The sequence below is a fragment of the Ctenopharyngodon idella genome, chromosome 13 (genome assembly GCF_019924925.1).
Source record: "Ctenopharyngodon idella isolate HZGC_01 chromosome 13, HZGC01, whole genome shotgun sequence".
NCBI classification, from domain to species: Eukaryota; Metazoa; Chordata; class Actinopteri; order Cypriniformes; family Xenocyprididae; genus Ctenopharyngodon; species Ctenopharyngodon idella.
Window position 1 is genome coordinate 35,516,044 of NC_067232.1, and position 23,904 is coordinate 35,539,947.

Sequence of the window (23,904 nt, forward strand, 5' to 3'; positions counted from 1 at the left end):
TACACTAATAAATAACACAGCACAAATAGTATTTATTACTGTAAAATATTTTTTATCACTCATCCTTTTCAGATTCCTTGCATAAAATGGTGAAAAAGCTGTGCTAGCATAGTATTTTATTAACTTACCTTACATTAGTGGACTTTTGTCATGTTTCAGGTTGTAAGAAAAATTAGTTTAACTTTAAATTTCATTTTGTGTGTTTAAATAAAAGATTCTAGCTGTTGAACTTTTCTGTATAACATCCTCTGCTGACTGCAAATTTTCATTACCTGCAAAAGAAGTTCGAGCACAAAGAATTAATTATCATTATTTCTCTCTCTCTCTCTCTCTCTCTCTCTCTCTCTCTCTCTCTCTCTCTCTCTCTCTCGCTCTTTTTTTTTTTTTTTTTTTTTTGCTTACATGACTTTTAACTTGCCGTGAAGCTTTTAATTTGAAGTCGTATTATTCATGTTCATCGAGTGGATATAGAATAGTACACTACGGGTCGTGTTGTGAACTCTCCGATGTTGGAATAACTGAGAGTGTGTTATAATAATAATTGTCTATATGCGGAGATCAGGTACAAGAAAGATGAATTCAGCTAAAATCAAGCTATTGGTGAGTGAAATCCATCTACGTGAAAATTCACAAGCGCTGTTGCAATTTAGCAGCTTTGAACTGATTCATATGTGAAGGAATGTCATATACAGTCACCTTATTGCGATAAACACGAGACTGGTTAAACACGAGACTTTTATCTGTTGTAGGTAATACTGTTTTTACAGCCTACAAAACAGCTGTTTCGTCTCCCATAACAGCTGTACTTATGTACAAATACTTTAGCTGAACTTTGTATATCATTCGTCTGACTCTGAATCCATTTTTTTCTTAGCTATATACTAGTTTTTGTTTGAAATGTCATTTGGCCAAATATTTTAAAAATGCTGAACACTCTAATCTGTCTTTTATGTCATATTGAAGCACACTTCCTTTCGCTGTTTGGCATGACATATGGGCTGTGTCTCGAAACCCAACTGACTACCGACACAACATTTTTGGGGATCACGATAACCAGAAATGTTGCTGCCTAGGAACACCTATAGGAAAGAACAAAATTACATTTTAACCCTCTTTAATATCTCATTTGTTTCTCTCAGACAGCACTGAGAGTGAGCTAGCAAACTGAGACATTTTGTTGTAAATTCTACCACGACCAAATTATCTGAGCTCCTCTTCACACTAATTTTATATTTTTATACTCTTACTCCCAACAGTTGTCTCATTTGTGTCTTTTTCTTTTTCTTTAAGGACAAACCTCTGAGACAAAGTTGCTTTTTCAGTGAAACATTTTGAGAACTCCTTTAGAACTCAATGAAAGAGCAGCTTCCAAGCAATAACATTTTTTTTTTTGTTTGGTGTCTATATTGTCAAGTGTTCTTTGGAGTAACATGTGAACTCCATAGAACATGTGTATGGTAATCATTTAGTACCATGGAATATATCAAATCGGACACCATCAATGTACCAAACGTCCAGTTTTTTTGGTTATGTGAACGTTAAGGGAATATTCCATTTTATCATTTTGCAAACATTAAGGGAACGTTAATTTTGAATGTTCTCTGAACATTCTGAAACAAGTGGTAACATTAAAAACATTAAACGAATGTGCAACTAAAATGTAAAAAAAAAACAACAACCCATGAATGATGTATAAATAATGAATATTATATTAACATTACTGGAAGAATGTTTGCTCATAACTTTAAGAGAACCTTGATAGAACGTCAGCTGAAGTTCTGAGAACGTTCCCTGTTAGCTGGGAGGGTGAGCGATGGGCAATATACTGTATATAATGCAGTTTAATGATAGCAAATAAAAATTAAGGCAAAATTGAATATGTTTCACAATATTTAAAAAAAAAAATTATAATAAAAAATAGAAAATGTGCACTATTCATTGATAAGGATATCATAACATCAGCTGTATATTAGAGAGAGGTATTTGTTAATAACACAGTTGTATATGTTTGCAGTCTCCTAGGTAAATGTCAGTCTGGTGTCATGTGATTGAATGGAGTACAGGAGGAGCATGTGAGTGTGTTGTAATTAGTGTGACGATGCACGTAAGGCTTCAGCAGCCACTTCAGCATTCCTTGAGTGAAGCATCAGACAGGATTGGGATAGAGACAGATTGTTCTGTGTAACTGACTCACATGCAGTTTTCTACCGGTGTGAAATTCGGTGTACTTTGAGTAATGTGGTGGTGGTGGTTTCTCATGTCTGTCTCTTGCAGCGCTGTGAGTCCTGACGGAGTGTTTGCTTCTTTCTTCATTGTGAACTGATGGCCAGCATCTCCAGAATGGCAGACCGATTTTAAAAGCAGACAGACAGTAATCTCACAGCAGCAGAGGGGCTGACGGCTAGTAAGTTTGGATACACTCCTTCCTTTGTTTTTCTTGGGTTCTGTGTTTTATTGAAGTGGCTACTATATTTTTGAAATTCCTTCCTCTTTATTGCTAAAGCAAACATGGACATGAATGATCATGTGGCATGTGAAGGTGAGGCATGCTATTACTTTTTAAATCATGAGTTATTTTACTTTTTTTTTTTTTTTTGATCAGACTTACAATTTTGGCCTGGTGGATGATAAACTGGCATAAAGATCTCAAGAGGGAGAAACCGACTGTCTAGAGATCTGAATAACCTTTATCAAGCACCAGCACATTTTGTGATATTGCATTAAAACCGCTGAATGGAAATGCCAAGGTGTGCATAAAAACAACAACAACAACAACAACAAAAAAAACCCCTAATGTGCTCAATTGAGGTGGATATTTTTTTATGAAGACATGCTCATAAACTACAATGTAAACGCATTTACTGATTAAATTACTTATTACTACTATTACTATACTACTATTAAATTACTGATTAAAAAACTTCATGTGATTGGATAATTGGACTAACCAGTGTACCAATCTCTTTGCACACCATCTCAAATGTTGTTTTAGTCATTCTGAAATGCTTGAGGCAAAAAAAAAGCTTCCCATGGTTGCAGCAACGGTTCTTTATGCGCCTAACCACTGCCCAGAACACCCTAGAAACCATATTGCAACAATCCATGAGTGGTTCTCAACAATCCGGTCACATTTCACCCTAAAATCTGTTTTCTATAAAAAAATTAATAAATAAACCTTGCTAAGTGAACTGTGCTAGACTAATTGGGACTTTGTCTTTACTTAAATGTTGTTGCTGTTTTGTTGGTTAAACTGCTTCTATTGTTTTTCTCATTTGTAAGTTGTTTTGGACAAAAGAATCTGCTAAACGATTAAATGGAAATGTATAAGCAAAATATTATTTATTATTATTTATTATTTTTGTGATTTTGGGCTGAAATATGTCCATATAGTTATATTCCTGACAGTTTTTGTCAGGTTAGTTCACCCAAAAATGAAAATTCTGTCATTAATTACTCACCCTCATGTTGTTCCAAACCCATAAGACCTTCAATCATCTTTTTGATGAAATCTGAGCACTTTCTGTCCCTCCATTGACAGCTACACAACTAACACTTTGACGCTTTAAAAAGTTCATAAAGAGATTGTAAAACTAATTCATATGAATTGAGCGGTTTAGTCCAAATTTTCTGAAGAGACTCGATTGTTTTATATGATGAACAGATTTAATTTAGGCTTTTATTCACATATAAACATTTGATCAGCGAACATAAACAGAAGCTCAACTGAACCTGCTTGACGCACAAGAACAAACCTCTTCCGGAAGCTCATGAATGAACCTCATTGGTTATCTCAGCTCTCAGATTTTATAAAAAAAATAATAATAATTTGAGCTCCGAAGATGAACGAAAGTCTTACGGGTTAGGATCAACATGAGGATGAGTAATTAATGACAGAATTTTCAATTTTGTGTGAACTAACCCTTCATTGTATTGTATTCTCCTCTTTTTCTCTCTCCTCCAGCATTAGTTTATCCTGGCCAGCCTCACATATACTATCCTTTGGATTTCCCTCCCTCCATCCCCTCTCTTTGAGAATGGATGATAAGCCGTCTCTTCAGGCCAGCACAAACTCCTCCTACATTCCCACTGCCATTTCCTCCATGTCTGACGAAGAGCATTCAGAGGGTGAGGCGGCGGGGGATGACAGTTCCCCGTTGCTGTCCCGACAGCAGCCAGCGGGGCCCCTGGCGGCCCGTCGCTGTCCGGAAGACTCCTACAATCTAGTGTACATCATCTTCTTCCTGATGGGCATCGGCTCTCTGCTGCCCTGGAATGTCTTTATCACAGCCAAACAGTACTGGCTGTACAAGCTCAGTAACAACTCCAGCCCTGCTAGTCAGGAGGAACCTCACAATGACCTCATCGTAAGTGTGTTAACCAATCATAAATCTTTTGCCAGAAAAGTGTATGTTTTACCACTTATAATTGTATATCGCAATATAATGTGAATTATAAACCAATCTTCTTGAAGTACCAAAATTCATACATTTACCCCCAGTTTCACAGACAAGGCTTAAGCTAGTCCCAGACTAAAATGCATGTTTGAGCTGTTTTAAAGGAACACTCCACTTTTTTTGAAAATAGGCTCATTGTCCAACTCGCCTAGAGTTAAACAGTTGAGTTTTACCGTTTTCGAATCCATTTAGCCGATCTCCGGGTCTGGCGGTACCACTTTTAGCATAGCTTAGCATAGTTCATTGAATCTGATTAGACCGTTAGCATCTCGCTCAAAAATGACCAAAGAGTTTCGATATTTTTCCTATTTAAAACTTGACTCTTCTGTAGTTACATTGTGTACTAAGACCGACGGAAAATGAAAAGTTGCGAAAATACTCTCATTCCGGTGTAATAATCAAGGAACTTTGCTGCCGTACCATGGGTGCAGCAGGCACAATGATATTACGCAGCGTCTCTCACAAATGTCTCCATGGTTGCAAGGCACGCTCCCTGTGCAAGCAGGGGGTCACCACGGGCGCTGCGTAATATCATTGCGCCTGCTGCACCCATGGCACCTTTTCATTTTCCGTCGGTCTTAGTACACGATGTAACTACAGAAGTGTCAAGTTTTAAATAGGAAAAATATCGAAACTCTTTGGTCATTTTTTAAGGAGATGCTAACGGTCTAATCAGATTCAATGAACTATGCTAAGCTATGCTAAAAGTGGTACCGCCAAACCCGGAGATCGGCTGAATGGATTCGAAAACTGTAAAACTCAACTGTTTCCCTCTAGGGGAGTTGGAAAATGATCCTATTTTCAAAAAAAGTGGAGTGTTCCTTTAACTGAAAGTAACTTGTACTGACGTATCTTAAAATATGTCAGTGTCATTGTTTTGTCTCAATATGCACACCAGTAATGTTTTCTTTCTAGTGAATGTTTATAAAAGCTACTTAAATACCCTATTTGAACTAAGACCTAATCCTGGCTTAATCTAAGCCCTGTCTCTGAAACCGGGCCATACACTCTAAGAGAGAGAAATTAATACTTTTATTCATCAAGGTCGCAATAAATTGATCAAAAGTGACAGTGAAGACATTTACAATGTTACAAAATAATTCTATTTAATAAATGTTTTAATCCAATTAATAAATTCAAATAAATGCTGTTCATTAAACTTTTTATTCGTCAAAGAATCCTAAAAAATGTTTCACCATTTTCACAAAAATGTTAAGCAGCACAGCTGTTTTCATCATTGATAATAATAAGAAATGTTTCTTAAGCAGCAAATCAGCATATTAGAAAGATTTCTGAAGGATCATGTGACACTGAAGACTGGAGTAATGATGCTGAAAATTCAGCTTTGCATCACAGGAATAAATTGCATTTTAAAATGCATTCAAATAGAAAACCGTTCTTTTAAATTGTAACAATAGGTTATACACAGTATATACAGTACATTGCACAGCCATGTGTCAGATGTTGCTAAAGCATGTCAGATGACCAAGTAAGTGTTTTTCACATACTTGCTACCACACTGAAGAGTTATTTAAAGGCAATCACAACATGTTCCTGCTCACCCCAGCATTCTCAAGGTCTTGTGATATTTGACAGAGCTGACGTTCTTTTCATATGCAGAATCACAGGGCCTCTTTTTTTTTTCTTCTAGGGTCACTGAAGGTAAAAAAAAGTAATAATGGGTAGAATATGTCCTCTTTAGAAACACGTTTTTCCATTCCACCGCACTACTTTTCCTATGTTTTTTTTTTTATGTAAACATGTGCTAGACGGATGTGTTTGACCATTGTGCTCTCGTCTTTTGCAGCGTCTTGCGCACAGAGGCATTCTGTATGAAAAGTTCCTTAGTCTACTGTTGTCATTCCTTCTAGACTGCAGTTGATCTGATTACGCCCACTGGCTGCATTTTCATGTTTGTTTCTAAATGTATTGAATTAGCAGGCTGAGTGAGGTGCGTCCTGGGATACTGAAGTGTCTTAGCTTTTATGTTTGTATTTCCCTCATAGTTGCTGGGGTGGCAAAAGCAGATCACATGATTTTAAACAGGAAGAAAAACCAAGAAAAAACAGGTTTCGATGAATGAATTCTAGTATTTGGATCATTCATTTTTAAGTTAAATTAAGAATTCTTAGTTAAGTTGCCATCAACAGAAATCTGGTCATTTTTTCTAAAGAGATTAGACCTATAAGTTGCGAGTTCATAAGTAATGATTTGATGGTCTTTTTTCTGTTTGTCACTCTCACTTCTGCTCAAACACTAGTTTTATCTGACAGCGCAGGAAATGGTGAAAATGAAAGCGTGTCATTTTATGAGACTCTTCCACTTGTGTTTGTATGTTCTAGTCTTCAAGAGCATGTGAGCTTTGCCTTTTTGAGCATGTGGAATATTTCTCAAAGAGGTGTAAGATGCATCACAATGGATGACTGACAGATTTATTGCTTAGCTTTAAAGGGTCTATATGCAGAATTCAGAAACCCTTGTTATTACCGGTGGCTGTTAAAAGAACTGCAGCCAGCAACTTATTGCTCGTGCTCGCATTCGTACACACGTAACACACAAGAGACTGAACGTGATTCAAGGCCCGATATACTCACGTTCTTTTTTGTTCTTTGCTTAGAAGTAAAAGAAGTTGGAAATACCTATGCAGTGATATACTGTTAACGAACATCCCGATGCTGTCTATGCTGCTGAGAGTGACGTTTAGATGAATATGTAAATATGTGCTGTGCTCTTTCCTCTCAATAACAAAATAAACACACAAAAATGACAGCGGTGAGAAAGCAGCAGTTAAAGGGTTAGTTTACCCAAAAATAAAAATTCTGTCATCATTTACTCACCCTCAAGTTGTTCCAAACCTGTATAAATTTCTTTGTTTTGTTGAACCCAAAGGAGGATATTTTGAAGAAAGTTTGTAACCAGGCTGCTTTGGGGCACCATTGATTTCCATAGTAGAAAAAAAAATACTATGGAAGTCAATAGTGCCCCAGATCTGTTCAGTTTCCTACATTCTTCAAAATATCTTCCTTTGGGTTCAACAGAACAAAGAAATTCATACAGGTTTGGAACAACCTGAGGGTGAGTAAATGATGACAGAATTTTTATTTTTGGGTGAAGTAACCCTTTAAGAAAGCATCTGATCATAGTGATGTAGATATGTTTGCACCAGCTCTGCAATTGACTGGCATCATGTCGACAGATGAGGTAATTAAAATTACACAGTTATGATGGTTTGATTATAAAGTATATTTGAGACTATAGACTATCTGGCTATGTGAGACTATAGTTTGAATTAATCTTTGCACGACACATTGACATTACAGTAGAGAATGGCACTTTCGGCATTATCCTGAACATTGTATAAGCATTTAGTACGGAAGAGAGGTTCATAAACGTCACATCCTTTTGATTTTCCCAGCAAAAACGTCTCAAGTTCTTGATATAAAAATCAGTCTTGAGGCTTTCGTAGGCAACCTAGAAAGTTGGGAGAGATCTCTCTCTCTTTTTTTTTTTTTTTAAGTTTCGTTACAAGCTGTTCATGCTTCAGCAATATACAGTAAAAGTGATTAATACATGGAAATTCTTACATATAGCCCATTTAAGGGTGAATATTATGAAAGCATGTCCTTATTTTGGAACCATTTTTACATTATGACATTACTTTCATGACAGTTAAGGACATTTTCTTTCCAAATGACTTATTCTTAAGATTCATCACTAAATTGTGCTCTATTATAGCATTTAAGATATTTTCAAAGGAGACCTCAAAAGGAAAGTTCACCCAAAAATAAAAATTAGGTCATCATTTTCTTACCCTCTTATCATTTCATAAACACCTATGTACACCAGTGTTTTTGTTCATACAATGGAAGTCAGTGACAAACAAAGCTGTTTGGTTACCAAAGTTCTTCAAAATATATTTTGTAAATGTTGACAGAATTTTCATTTTTAGGTGAACTATCCCGGCTTAAGGCATAGGGTTATAAACAACAAAAATGTGCATTAGACATCAAGCACTGCTTATGGCTTCTTACCTGTGAACCATTGGTTTTTACTCACTGTATTTTTCTGTCTGTAATTTGTAAAGAGTGGGTTTTTCAGTGACTGACATCTAGAGACCTGGGTGTTTAAATAAATGTCAATAAATGATACAATTAAATGATTTAATGATACACAATTTAATGATACAATTAATGATTGCGAATGAAACAGATAAAATTGCTGAAATTAACCGTTATTGTACACAGGATTTCTCAAAAATATTTGGAAATGTAAATTATACATTTACAAATGTGACACTGGACATATAAACACAGAATCACTATTATAATGATCTCATGCTAAATAATGTGAAATAGCAGGCAATTAATCAGCCACAACAGCCTGTTGGTCTGCCACAACTTGATATGAATTTAATGCTGAATACTTTCTGGAATATGTCTATTCTATTTGTATAATGATCTCAAGCTAACTGTGTAATTGACTGTTGTCCCAAGTAGCCATTGCCCTATGTAGCTGTGCTAGTTTCCTCTTTTATCAGTCTGCGCTCTCATTATTCTTGCATAATAAAATAAGTGTTATTTACATACACCACTGATTGTGATACATGTATTGATTTTGAGTGACCTGAGTTTAGTAATGTTTTTTTTGTTGTTTTTTTGTCTTGTGTCCAGGATTACTTTGAGAGTTACATCTCCATCGCTTCCACAATTCCCTCGGTGCTGTGTCTCATCCTTAACTACCTCCTGGTCAACAGGTAAAACAAACACATCTGCACACTTTCTGTATTATCCACCCAGAGCGTGTGATTTATGATTTCAAATGCCTTTAAATCCCTGGACGGACTTTGAGATTTGCATTTCAGATTCTACAGTAGTTGAAAAGTAGCATTAGTTTGTCTTCCCATAAAAAAACAAAATGTTTTCTAACAGGCGCAAAAGTTTGCAACTTCTTATGCAGCACAAACAAAGCATCTCTGGTTCAGCTTAAATTGAATCAGTTAACACACACAGTGTCCTGTTCAAGTGAACTGTGGTATCTTTGTAACCGTTGCCAATTCCTGTAGTCTCAAAGAATAAAGATTCACTGTGTCTGTTTTCCGACATTACATGTTCATCTCCAGGATTCCCTTTTTTTTTTTTTTTTTTTTTTTGTGAACATTGGGCTCTAATTTTAAATAGTCACAACAATTTGCAAATGAGATATATGTGGCCAGCAAATACGGGACAAACATCCTGCCTGATAAAACACATTGCTGTTTTGCTTGAAGACTAACTGAATTGGGATGAGCAATTGGATCATACTAACCTGATGACCAAAAAAATAAATAAAAATGAATGTTGACCCTCTGCATTGATGTAGCCCTGTAAACAAGGCCTAAATTGGCTTTAGAACATTCCCTGACTTTCTGCAAAGTACTGACAGATCATAAGCAGCATGTCAACTAGCCTACACTGCAAAAAAATTGCTGTTAGAAAAAAAATGGCAAGTAGGAGTGAATATACCGATCTTTGAATATACTATCAGCCTCATGTATTTGAGGGTTGTTAGCATATTGCTAGCAAGCATATTTTAACATGTTACTATGATGTTTTAGTAAGTTTATTTTGTATTTTGCTGTAATTTGGGATGTTGCTACCATATTAAACACATTTTTAGCATGTTTTAGCACATTGCTAGGATGTTTTAGTATGTAGTAACAAGCCAGTTGGCTTTCTCAAGCCAACATCATGATCCTAGACTAAAAAGGACCGAACCATATCAGGATACAAAATATCAGAGATTGGGCTCTCTTAACTTGAGAAATCCTGGTCAGAAAGTTTGAAGTAGTTTTAAAAGCTTGAAGTATATAGATAGATGTAGCTAAGTGTTACTAGTATGCTTGGCATGTTCTAGCATGTCATTGAAGGTTGTTAGCTTGTTAGCATGTTGCTGTGATAGCATGTTGCTACCATATTTAACACATTTCTAGCAAGCTAGCCCATTGTTAGCATGTTTTAGCACATTGCTAACATGTTATAGCATTCAAGCCACCAACAAGCCAATTTGAGATTGGGCTATTTTAAATTAAGCCAGTAAGTAACTGCCTATCAACCACACAGGAAACCCTAGAACGTGCTAAAAAACACTCAGAACCAGCTGCACAATATAGCAACTGCACAATAATGTCCTAGCAACCACATACCAACACTATAGTAACCACACAGAACGCTCTAGCTACCACATAGCAATGTTCTAAAAACTACTACTCAGAACAACGTAGCAACCACATAGCAAGGCCCTAGCCCATAGAAACCACTAACCAGTGCAATGGGAAAAAAAGCCAGAACACTCTAGCAACCGTGTAGTAATATTCTAAAATCCACCCAGAACAACTAACCACCCAAGCATCACTCTGGCAACCCCCCACAACAACCTAGTTCTCTCTGTGACTGTGAATGTGGTTTTTTTTTTTTTTTTTTCAGGTTCTCCTCTCGGGTCAGGATATTGTTCTCTCTCCTGGTGATCTTGGTTGTGTTTGTGGTGACCACAGTGCTGGTGAAAGTGGACATGTCTGGCTGTAGGATGCAGTTTTTTGGGGGTACACTGGCCAGTGTGGCATTGGTCAGTGGGGCGTCCAACATCTTCTCTGGCAGTGTGTTCGGTGTCAGTGGCCATTTTCCCATGAGGATATCACAAGCTATCATATCAGGTACCACTCAACTTCCTGACTGTTCATCCTCCTGAGTTTGCTAGCCTTTCCACTTATTTGGGCGGTGTATCCAAAGCGTTTTTTCCTACGGTTAATGTATTTTTTCAATTGTTTTCTATGGGAACGCCACATATTTAAAGGCTTAGTTCACCCAAAAATGAAAATAATGTCATAATTTACTCACCCTCATGTCGTCCCAAACCTGTAAGACTTTCGTTCATCTTCGGAACACAAATGAAGATCTTTTTGATGAAATCTGAGCGATTTCTGTCCCTTCATTGACAGCTATGCAACTACCACTTTGACAATTCAAAAAGTTCATAAAGAGATCGTGAAACTAATCCTTATGAATTCAGCAATTTAGTCCAAATTTTCTGAAGAGACTCAATCACTTGATATGATGAACAGATTGAATTTAGGCTCTCATTTACACATAAACATTCATCAACTCACACATCAGTTGTGGTAAACGGAAACTCAAGCATGTTTGTTGGACGTACAATAGCCAGTGAGGTTCATTCTCATGTTACGCAGCACGTTTGAGCTTCCGCAAGAGAAGCAAACGTTCTTGTGCGTCAAGCAGGTTCGGTTGAGCTTCTGCTTATGTTCACTGATCAATGTTTATATGTGAGTAAAAGCCTAATTAATCATATAAAGTGATCAAGTGTCTTCAGAAAATTTGGACAAAACCACTCAATTCATATGGATTAGTTTTATGATCTCTTTATGAACTTTTTAAAGCATCAAAGTGGTAGTTGTGTAGTTGTCAATGGAGGGACAGAAAGCTCTCAGAGTTCATCAAAAATATCTTAATTTGTGTTCCTAAGATGAATGAAAGTCTTATGGGTTTGGAATGACATGAGGGTGAGTAATTATTGACAGAATTTTTGAGTGAACTAACCCTTTAAAGAGTCAGCAGCTTGACTAGGCACTCAGTGCTGCACGCTTGGCTTTTTTTACCATCCTGCTTGCACAATGACAAGAGACAACAACAAGAAGTACAACTACGGAACAAAATCTATTAAAACAAGGGTCAGAGCAAGTACTTAACATTGTGTCAACATTTTTGTATTCAGAAACAAACTATCTGCAAAATCAGATACTAGTAACACTTCCATGGATATTCCGTTTCATAACAAACACTGCATCTCAACTGGAAAAAAAGAACTGCCGACAAAAATTGGTGGACACACAGCCTTATTGTTGATGTGCTTGCCATTGTACGGTTTTCTGAAATAGGGGGAAGTTTGGATACAAAATTCTCTAAAGAAACTGAAAGTAGCAGCAAGAAGAAGTAGTTCAAACTTCAATGTAGTTTTTGTGTTTATGTCAAAAATGTATGGGATTAGATTTGTTGCATATTTCCAGATAAATAGATTTTGAGCCACAAATAAATAATGTGAAGAGATTCACAAATATTAAACAAATTCACAAACAATTAGATCCACAAATATATACAGGAGTTTTACAAATAAATTAAATTCACAAATAAATAAAATGAGATTTGCAAATAAGAAAGTATCCACAAATATGTTTCCATGTCACAAACATAACTTTGCCCGTCATTCTTTTGTGGATCACGTCCTGTACATTTGTGAATCGCTACTCACATTTGTGAATTTTGAAACATTTCTAGCATCAAGATGCAGACAAAGCTACAAATAGGTAGACTCCACCCACTATCTTAACCCACTTAAGCTAATCAGATAACAGCCACATTGTGCTGACCAATTGTAGCACGCTCTCGCTCCAACTAATCATGTTTTACTTAACCAAACTCACTATTACTGTGTTCTGTTTGATTAGTTTTGTTGTGGCCACAACATATTAACTCATGGGAATGAATATGTCATGGGTGGCCCAAGATCATTTTGTCAAGGTAACAACATCTATAGGTAGCAACATCATTTTTTTCGTGGTCACAGTTATAGAGTCACAGTGATGACGCAGTTTTGTAGGCCAGCCTGGAAGTTCGAATCATCCTCATTCCCTCAATAAAAACCCATTAGGATTTTTCCATTTGCTTTTGGATTATTGCAGAAAACAAGGTCTGTGACTAACAAAAGCTTATGATTCTCACACATTTTGTTCATTGTGATAATCTTCACAAATTAACACAACTTTTATGAATTTTGAAGGGTAAATACAATCAGTAGAAGTCAAAAGCTAAACATAGGCTATAAATGAACTTCACCACGGTCACATGACTTCATTGACAGCTTCCGACAACTCTTTCAGTCTTTGTTTAAAACATTTTCCTTGAAAGTTTGAGTTATAATAGTTTGCAATTGCAGGATTGTAAACACACAAGCGGACTCCGTTTAATGTCTCTGACAACCTCTGTAGTTCCATTTAGATATTTGTTAGCAAGACAAGTAAATGAGGGTAACAAGAGGGTATTACTGATGTATTTTATATCAGAATAAAATGTGAAAGAATAGGGTCTGTGGTGAGCTTGTGTTCACCACAGACCTTATTACAAATATTTAACCAAAAACCTATTAAAAAAAACCCACTGACTTCAGGACGATGGAACCGGAAGTGCTAAAATGCTAAATTGTTTCCAGCGAGTTAAACTGACTCTGTTCCCACCATGATTGTAAAGCAAAACATGATTGGTTGGAGCGAGAACATGCTATGATTGGTCAGTGCAATGTGGCTGTTATCTGATTGGCTTAAGTAGATGGTGTGTGGAATCTACCTATATTTATATTTGTGAATTTGTGTGCATCTTGATGCTAGAAATCCACAAATGCGTGTAGCAATCCACAAATGTTCAAATGGCGAGTACAAACCAGGTTTAAGCTTGCATCTTTTGACTCCAGGTCAGGCCATGGGCGGCACTTTGAGTGCAGTGGCGTCAATAGTAGATCTGGCTGCCTCAAGTGATGTGACCGACAGCGCGCTGGTGTACTTCATCACAGCTGACGTCTTCACTGTTATCTGTATCATCATGTACCTGCTGCTGCCCATACTGCCTTACTCCAGGTGAGCGAGTCTCCTTAACATGTAGCACAAACCCATTTCAGGTATGAACAGACCAGCTGACACATTTCTATCATTGCACTGTATATACCGACATACCACCCAGCACTTGATAACCATTATGAACATTTCACTACACTAAACATTTGACCCCACAAATACAAAAGGAGCATAGTTTTCTTTCATATGTCTCGTGAGTGTCTCCCGTAAAACCTCACCACATGATATTCACAGTGTTCTTTGTTGAGAGACACTATTGAGAGCGAGCAGAAAGAGGAACTGTGCTGCTGATAGTGAATCCATGAGTTTCGTCAGTGGTCTGGGGTCAAACCACAGTTTCATGACACAGTTGTGATGTAGAGATCAGCAGTTGCTGATGTTCCAGTGTGTACTATTATTATACACTTGGCTTAGGGATTTTTCAAAATTCTACATCTATCAAACACCGCCGTCTGCTGATTATCAAATCTGTCAGATGCAAAAGGAGAAGCTTAGCAGAATTACTCTTCCATACAATATCACTGAAAGGAGAGAGACTCTATCAAGCCCCAAAAATGTAATAAAAGAACCATGAAAGTATAATTAATGTACATATGACCTGTGTATTATTTTCCAAATCTTCTGAAACCATATGATGGAACTGTTTGAAGAACAGCTCTCGAATCTCATTCAGATTCAATTATTCACTTTCATTGTATGAAAAAGATCTTGGAGATTCTGATAAATATTTCCTTTGTTCCAAGAAAGCTATAAAGATTTTAGAATAATATAAGGGTGAGTAAATGATAGAATTTTTGGACTACAACTGTTGGTGTAAATGCAGTACTCAGAGTTACCATTAAGTGGCACTAGAATTCTGCATTTATATGATGCAATTATATCACATATAATTGCATCATATAAATCATTTAAATGAAATGAAATACACTTTATTATCCCCAAAGGGGAAATTTGTGTTGGACTCAAGGTGTTTACATTGACAAAATCATTAAAATCATTAAATAAAAAAAATTAAAAAAAGATAGTAAATTAAATTACATTCATTCACCATTTCACATTTTAATTGAAATAGGTATAAAAGACTTCTTAAACCGATTATACCTACACATTGGAACTCTGTACCTTCTTCCGGAAGGTAACAATTCATACTCAGTATGCAGTACATGCAATGGATCAGCTAAGATTTTATGTGCTTCTTTAAGAACAGACTGTTCATACAATGACTCAAGGGACAAATGGTCCTTTCTCCCAGTGGAGCTTAGATTTGAATTGAATTGTAAGGTTACCAAACCATACCGTAATGCCATATCTGATTATGCTCTGTATAACTGCTTCATAAGACAACCACATGATTTTCTGATCCACTCCATAAAGCCTTAGTCTACGCAAAAAATACAATCTTTGCTGCGCACGAGAACAAACTGTATCCACATGAATCCCCCAACTAAGTGTATTATCCATATAGATACCAAGATACTTGTAAGAACACACTTGCTTAATTAATGTTTCATGGATAAACACTGGTGAGTGATCACCTATTGATCTAGGGTCCAAAATCATCTCCTCAGTCTTTTTTGTATTTAAATGAGATGATTTAAATCACACCACTCTACAAACCTTGATACCTCTGCAAAGTAAACTGACAAATCAGTATTCTCATACAGAAGACTAAGTATCGCTGAGTCATCTGAAAATCTTACTATAAAATTATTATAATCACAACTTGAACACTCGTTGGTATACAATGTAAAAAGGATAGGAGAACTAACACATCCCTGTGGGACAACTGTGCTAATACTTTTCAGCTCAGATAAAGTGTGATTGACTCTAACCTGTTGAGTCCGATGAAAAATGAAAAATACCACCTAATTAAAAAAGTATTTACATTAAACAACTTCAGTTTCTGAATTAAAAGGTGGGGCTTAATTGTATTAAAAGCCTAACTAAAATCAACAAATAACAGCCGTGCATAGGCTCTTGGATTTTCCAGATGTTTAGTAATAAAATAAGTGACAGTGTTAACAGCATCTTCTGTACTACAATCCTGCCTGTTGCGAATTGTAATGGGTCAAGTAAAGAGTTAACTTCTGTCTTTAAAATGGACAACACATACTTCTCAAAACTTTTCATTACACAGGATGTCAAAGCTACTGGCCTAAAATCATTATTATTACTATTTACATAATTATTACTTGTTTAAATCAAAAGAAATGATTTAAATAATGATGAGCTTCTGATTTATGTTTTTTTTTTCTAAATCATTGCTTATAAATCCTTATTTTCAAGAAAAACATTTAAAGGGATAGTTCACTCAAATGAAAATTTGATGTTTATCTGCTTACCCCCAGGGCATCCAAGATGTAGGTGACTTTGTTTCTTCAGTAGAACACAAATGATGATTTTTAACTCCAACCGTTGCAGTCTGTCAGTCGTATAATGCTTGTCAATGGGAACTCCATCTATAAGAGTCAAAAAAACATGCACAAACAAATCCAAATTAAACCCTGCGGCTCGTGACGACACATTGATGTCCTAAGACACGAAATGATCGGTTTGTGCGAGAAACCGAACAGTATTTATATCTAATGCTATTTCATGCATTCTGACTTATTTACACTGTTAAAGAGCTGCATTCTCATGCTAAACATGGCCAAAGTTTCAAAACACGAGTTGGAGTATTTCTGTGCCAATGTCCGGTTGTGGACATGTCTCGCAGATTTTTTTTTTTTTTTTTTGAGTATGGCCCTTTATCACGTAATAAAGGGTGGAATTCCTTGTATAGGCATTTCTCCCTGATAAGCGTGCACACACACACCACCCAGGGCAAGAGCAAGAGCACGCCCATCAACGCACTTCGTCCAGGATACGGAAGCCGAGAGATTTTTCAACAGTGGGTGCGTCTCAATCAGCTCCCTAGTTCAGTAGTCAGGGCACTGATCAGGGAGTCGGCCACATTCATTTTCACGATATACTGTTTCACAACCTAGGGAGCTAGGGAGCTGATTGAGACGTGGTGAATGTCACCAAAGGAGTGTGTTTTTGGTTGTGAGGGAAAGATTACCTTTTTCAACTTCCCAAAGATCCCAGCGTTAAGGGAACAGTGGATGCAGTTTATTTTTCCAGGGCAGCAACAGAGTTGCACACGTATGTTTGTTTGATCCCGGAATTTTGGTGATGAATGTTTTGTAAACAAGTCCCAGTTCGGCGCGGTAAAACTGCATCAGATGTCTGTGTTTTGTTGGCAATCGGCGCGCAAGTGCATAAAATATAAACAACACGAATGTTTTTCTTTCCTTTTTATTTATTTAAAGTACACATAAAATCAAAATTGACCTTATTTATTTTGTTGGCTCAAATTGCTAGTTTTGTGGTGAACAATTTATCCGTGCAAGTCAATCCACACAAAAAAATTGTTTGGCTTCGTAATATTTAATCAAAATCTGAAAATGCTCCTCCCCTCTGCAACGGTGCCCCCTCTCTAATGATATCAGTTTGACGGCTTGGGTTGAAAACACTTAAACCACTCCCCTCCGACCGTTAGTCTGCTATGAGCGAGAGATGGAGAGGAGGAGCGCTAAAATAAACCCCTGCCCTCTATTCAATATTCCGTTTCACTTGGAAATACGTCACAACACTGAAGAAAAGTCGTTTGCAACTTCCGGTTCACGGGGACTTTAATGATGTCGTAGCTTGCAGATGATCTCTACGCAAAAGTTGCGCGCGCTCGTGACTCTTTAGGGGTGCGTCTCAATCAGCTCCCTAGTCAGGGCACTGATCAGGGAGTTGGCCACATTCATTTTCACGATATACTGATTCATGACCTAGGGAGCTAGGGAGCTGATTAAGACGCAGGGTAGCTCTACCCACGGCAGGCACGCCTCCAGGAGCTCGGCTTTTTTCGGAAAGACTTGGTACAGCGTACCGATAAAACTAACTGATAAAACTAAAGACTTTTCGAGGATATGAAGGATGCAATACTACTCTACAGGTACTCAAGATTAACATGAGATTGGCAGAAACACTGTGTGATACCCCCTTTTAATATTTTCTATTCTTTCATAGCATTATTTTCATGGAACATAGAATTTGCTTTTTTTTTTTTTTTTTTTTTTTAAGAAATTAATATTTATTAAATTTATTAAAAGCAACAGTAAAGACTTTTTATTATTATTTTACAAAAGATTTCTATTTCATATAAATGCTGTTTTGAACTTTATATTCATTAAAGAATCCTGAAAAAATGTATCATTGTTTTCACAAAAATAAATAAGCAGCAAAACTGTTTTAAACAATGATAATAATAAGAAATGTTTCTTGAGTAGCAAATCAGTATATTATAAAGATTTCTGAAGGATCATGTGACACTGAAGACTGGAGTAATGGTGCTGAAAATTCAGCTTTGTCAAGAATATATATATTCAAATAGAAAACCAGTTGTTTTGAATTGTAATTATATATGACAATATCGTATTTTTGATCAAACAAATGCAGACAAAAATAGACAAAACAATAGACAAAAAACAATTTTTGTGGTCCATTCCCATTACTGGAATAATTTGGAAAAGAATAAAACCTTAACAAAACAACAGCACACACCTCACTGGCAAACTGCTCAAATTGGGTGCTCCACCAAGAAAATTATTAGACCAGAAAAATAATTTATAATGTTGGCACACCAAAGCTCCAAAAATATAATAATTTGTGTGAGAGTCTATTATTAAATTCTTATATTTTTGGAGCTTTGGAATACATTTATTTCTGCTAAAAGAATAAAAGAATAAACTATTTTCCACACACTTGGAAAACATGCCTTGACAGGGTTAACAGGTATGAATAATAACATTAACATTCTTTGTTCCTCCTCACAGACCTGTTCGCACACCTATGGGATGTTTAGCTGTTAATGGCCTGTTGATGTGATTTGATACAACTGTGATGCAAAGACACTGTACTGTCTTTGTAGAAGCTCCCCTGAGGGAGGTGAACGTCTGCTTTTGTTGTGTTAATTTACCCTTTCTCTTTGTGTCCCGGGACCCTGCTGTGAGGGTACGAATCACAGTGAGTGTTTCTCACCCAAAAATAAGAGTAACCACAAAGTAGTAAACCATTTTCTTGCATAAGTGTACACATCATAATCATTATTTTTGCAAACAGAGTTTTAAACATATTTTTACATAGATGTATTATTTTTAAAATCTTGAATTTTCTTTGGGGATTCACCATTTGACAACCTGAATTAATAACATTTCCATGACATAAAACGTCAAGCATCATTATCAGATATTATATCAGTATTTCTTTTAATCAGTATAATTCTTAAACACATAGTGACCTTCACGCACAACCATGAGGGTCTACAGTGGTTTTCTGCTCAATATAATTTACTGTTTTATGTTTTTTTTTTTTTTTTTTTTTTTTTTTTAAATTGTCACAACAACACAAAAAAGGCTTCCTATGTGTTTGGTTACACCACACTGACTTTTCAAACAAAGGACAAAAAAAAGTTTTAAACACATTGATAACAACGAGAATAATCCAAAAAGGGAAACGCAAAGTATTATCCAGTCCTAGACACAAAGCTAATATATGTAATATAATGTTACATTAATTAATGTTACATCATTTTAGAGTAATTTCAGGATCTGCAAGGAAACTCAATTAGGTCACACATACTGTACACAAACATTTCTAACATTAAAATCTGCCATGGAAAGATGCAACACATGGGGAGCTCCTGTTTACTCTAATATGTTATTTTGACTGTCTTCATTTGGTCTTGATTTAGTAACAAAAGCATGAGTCACTCTCGCGGTGTGTGTTGAGGTCATGCTGGATTGTATTAACCGTCACTCTTGCCATAGAGCTGAAGATGTGTGGCTGAACCTAATCAATTCTGGAGACGCAGTAATAGCGAGAGACAACCAGGGCAAGAGGTTGACAGTTTATGCAAACACTGTGGACTGCAATGCAAATGTCCTCACAAATTATCTTTAAGATTATTTTTGACATTTATGCAAGGTCCCATTCAATTATGTCTTGGAGGCTATTCAAAAGCATATCATGTTTTGTTTTGGCAGATTAAAAATGGACCATAAAATTGTATACTCGTATGACTGGGAGTCAGCTTTGGGTTTCAATTTAGATTTAAATTACAGATGTACCTTCTCTGGATCCACCGCTGTTATGACCCACACGCAGTGTGCGTTATTCTCGTACTGGACAGGATAATTTGGAGATGTTATGATGCCTTTGGGGCTCCGCAGATTAGAGCTACAGGTCCTAGCTGTTGAGAGGGGTAAACAGTACAACAAAGTGAATGTAGGCCCTGTTTACACCCTGTATTTAAGGGATAGTTCAACAAAAATTTTTCTTATTTCATCATTTAATCACCCTCAAGTTTTTCCAAACCTGTATAAATTTCTTTCTTCAGCTGAACACAAAAGATATTTTGAGGAATGTCAGTAACCAACAGTTGATGGACTCCTTTGACTTCCATAGTAATTTTTTTCCATAATATGGAAGTCAATGGGGTCCATAAACTGTTTGGTGACCCATATTCTTCAAAATATCTAAGCCCCACAACACTATTTCAATGCAGAAATGGAAAACTTATTCATCAGTCATTGTCTGTACAAATTGCCGTTTTAATTTTCTTTTCTTTTTTCATTTTCATTGACCATAATACCAGTTGTTAATTTATCTCTCTTTCAGATACTACATGGAACTGGATGCTGTACCCTTTAGTGAGTCTAACAGCCCCAACAGCAGCTCAGACTCGTCAGCTGTATCCATCCCGCCCCTCAAACCCATCCTGAAGAAGACATGGGTGCTGGGCACCTGCGTCTTCTACGTGTTTTTCATCTCCATCATGATTTTCCCTGCCGTCTCCTCGGGAATCCAGTCAATGAATAAAGACTCTGGAAGCCCTTTGGCTACCACATACTTTGTACCACTGACTAGTTTTTTACTGTACAATGTTGCAGACTTCTGTGGCCGGCAGGTCACCGCCTGGTTGCAGGTGCCGGGTCCGACCAGCCGCGTACTGCCATTTCTGGTCATCTCCAGAACCGTCTTAGTTCCTCTGTTCATGTTCTGCAACTATCAGCCGCGTTATCACCTGCACAATGTATTCTTTGCACATGACCTCTTCCCCGTGGTCTTCATCTGTCTGCTGGGGATTTCTAACGGGTACCTGGGCACTCTGCCCATGATCTACGGGCCGAAAGTCGTGCCACGGGAGCTGGCTGAACCTGCGGGTGTCGTCATGTCCTTCTTCCTCACGCTTGGGCTAGCTGTGGGTTCAGCCTTCTCTGTAGCGCTCGTTCATGGCATATGAGTGCCAATGACTTTTAAAGTGTTGCCACAGGACTGATTGTTTACACTACAGCACTCACAAAGTCTTATGCCATTTATAAAAAATGGTTTTCTTTTCTTTTTTTCTGTTACAGTCTTTATGCATTTTAATGGTCTCAATGACATGGATATGTTTTTTTATTGGTTTTAATCTTTTGATATTAAAATGTTTTTATTATCAAAATTCATTTTAAAAGCATTTTAAGTTGAATTCTATAGTCATTTTTTAATAGAAAATTTGTGGTCATGTTTGGAGTCCATTTTGAAATTTTATAATAAAACATTTGTATAAAAATATATTGTATATTTTTCCTGACATAATACATGGATATAAACTGGAAGGGTTTTAGTGGGTTTTTTTTAAGGGTTTTGGTCATGTTTAAAATGTTCTTTTTACTGTGGAAATTCATGTTTAATGTTCAATTCAAATATATATATTGTTTTATGAACAAGCACCTTTACCTTATTTTTATTATTCTCAGGTTAGGTAAGCAAGTCAAATCTGATCTCAATTATAAGCATTTTAAAATACTTACAATCAGACAGAAGACTTCTCCGTGGTCTGTTCAGGCTCAACGACTTAAATTAATGCCACATGAGGCCGCGTTTAGTTATAAAGTTATAAGTTCATTTATTTATTACATTAGTATTTCTAGCATTACATATATTCTACAAACATTCTATACAAGTAATTAAATAAAGTATAAGTATTAAAAAGTTCTTCAGTCAAGGCAATATCAGCGATGTAGGCATCATCAGCGTTGGTTCTGGTGTCGGAGAAGCATCCTCAGGTGCGAAGCAGCCCCTCCTGTTCTCTTCTCGTTCCAGCCTTTTATAGACTATCTGACCTCTTGAGGTCATCTTTGGAATTCCCCTCATCTGTCTATATATAGAGGCCTTGTCTCTTTGTTCTCGGACTCTTCTCCTCTGCTGCGTCCTGCGCTTCTGATCAAGACATCCTTCAACGGTAATGATTGCCTTTCTTACTAATACATGTTATGTCTGTACTGTTCTACTAGCATGCTTTCTTAAAATCTTAAAACAACAGTTGTAGTGTCTTCCTTTATAAACATATTCTTAATAAAGCTTTACAACAATTGTGTTTCGTCTCTTTTCTTTATAAACTACATTCTTATTAAAGTACTTTTACAATAACAGTTGTCTTCTTTAATAAGTAATTAATATATGCTTTAATAAAGGCGTTAAAATACCAGTTGTCTTTCATTCTTTAATACAAACATCTGTTGTTGGGGTTTTTCTTTTTTCTACATTCTTTCATATACAAAATTTCTTCTGTTTTTCTTACACATCATTTCCAACAAGCTATCTCTGTTATAATTTTTCTTTTATAAACAGATATCACTTAATTCACATAATTTCCAACAAGCTTTCTCTGTTATAATTTTTCTTTTATAAACAGATATCACTTATGACAGCTGTATTTCATAAACAGCTAACATCTTTTCACTTGTTTACACACAAACAAGTTATCTAACATGTCTCTTCCTCCAATATATCGCTTTTCACAGTTTTTTTTTATATAAACAGTTATCTCTCATAACTCTCTTTCACTGTTTACACACAAACAAGTTATCAAACATGTCTCTTCTTCCAATATATCTCTTATGACAGCTGTCCTTCATAAACAGCTATCTTTTGTTTTTCTCTGTAAGTCAAACATCTGTTTTTTTTTTTTTCTTGGTCTTCAAATCACAGTTGTGTTGTCATTATTACTCTTTATAAGCAGAAGAGGTACAAGTAGCATAGAAAAGCTGCATTCCCTAATGAAGCGGGGTGTGGCTGATATAAGCAATATATATATATATATATATATATATATTACACACACACACACTGTATTGCCAAAAGTACTGGGACACCCCTCCAAATCATTGAATTCAGGTGTTCCAATCACTTCCATGGCCACAGGTGTATAAAATCAAGCACCTAGGCATGCAGACTGCTTCTACAAATATTTGTGAAAGAATGGGTCGCTCTCAGGAGCTCAGTGAATTCAAGTGTGGTACCGTGATTGGTTGCCACCTGTGCAATAAGTCCATTTTACTAAATATTCCATGGTCAACTGTTAGTGGTATCATAACAAAGTGGAAGCAATTGGGAACAACAGCAACTCAGCCACAAAGTGGTAGGCCACGTAAAATCACAGAGCGGGGTCAGCGCATGCTGAGGCGCACAGTGCGCAGAAGTCACCAACTTTCTGCAGAGTTTATAGCTACAGACCTCCAAACTTCATGTGGCCTTCAGATTAGCTCAAGAACAGTGCATCGAGAGCTTCATGGAATGGGTTTCCATGGCCGAGCAGCTGCATCCAAGCCTTACATCACCAAGTGCAATGCAAAGCGTCAGATGCAGTGGTGTAAAGCACGCCGCCACTGGACTCTAGAGCAGTGGAGACGTGTTCTC

At 36.6% G+C, this 23,904-nt stretch overlaps 1 protein-coding gene across 1 annotated transcript; it reads left to right on the forward strand.

The window, feature by feature from the left end:
• The first annotated feature begins 428 nt into the window (after positions 1 to 428).
• Positions 429 to 21,933, forward strand: slc29a3 (solute carrier family 29 member 3). Its single transcript, XM_051917698.1, has 7 exons — positions 429 to 600; positions 2,275 to 2,404; positions 3,962 to 4,364; positions 9,125 to 9,207; positions 10,916 to 11,142; positions 13,968 to 14,130; positions 20,839 to 21,933. Exons 3-7 carry the CDS (start codon positions 4,035 to 4,037, stop codon positions 21,461 to 21,463), a joined length of 1,428 nt encoding a protein of 475 aa, XP_051773658.1. The 5' UTR covers positions 429 to 600; positions 2,275 to 2,404; positions 3,962 to 4,034; the 3' UTR covers positions 21,464 to 21,933.
• Positions 21,934 to 23,904: the final 1,971 nt, after the last annotated feature.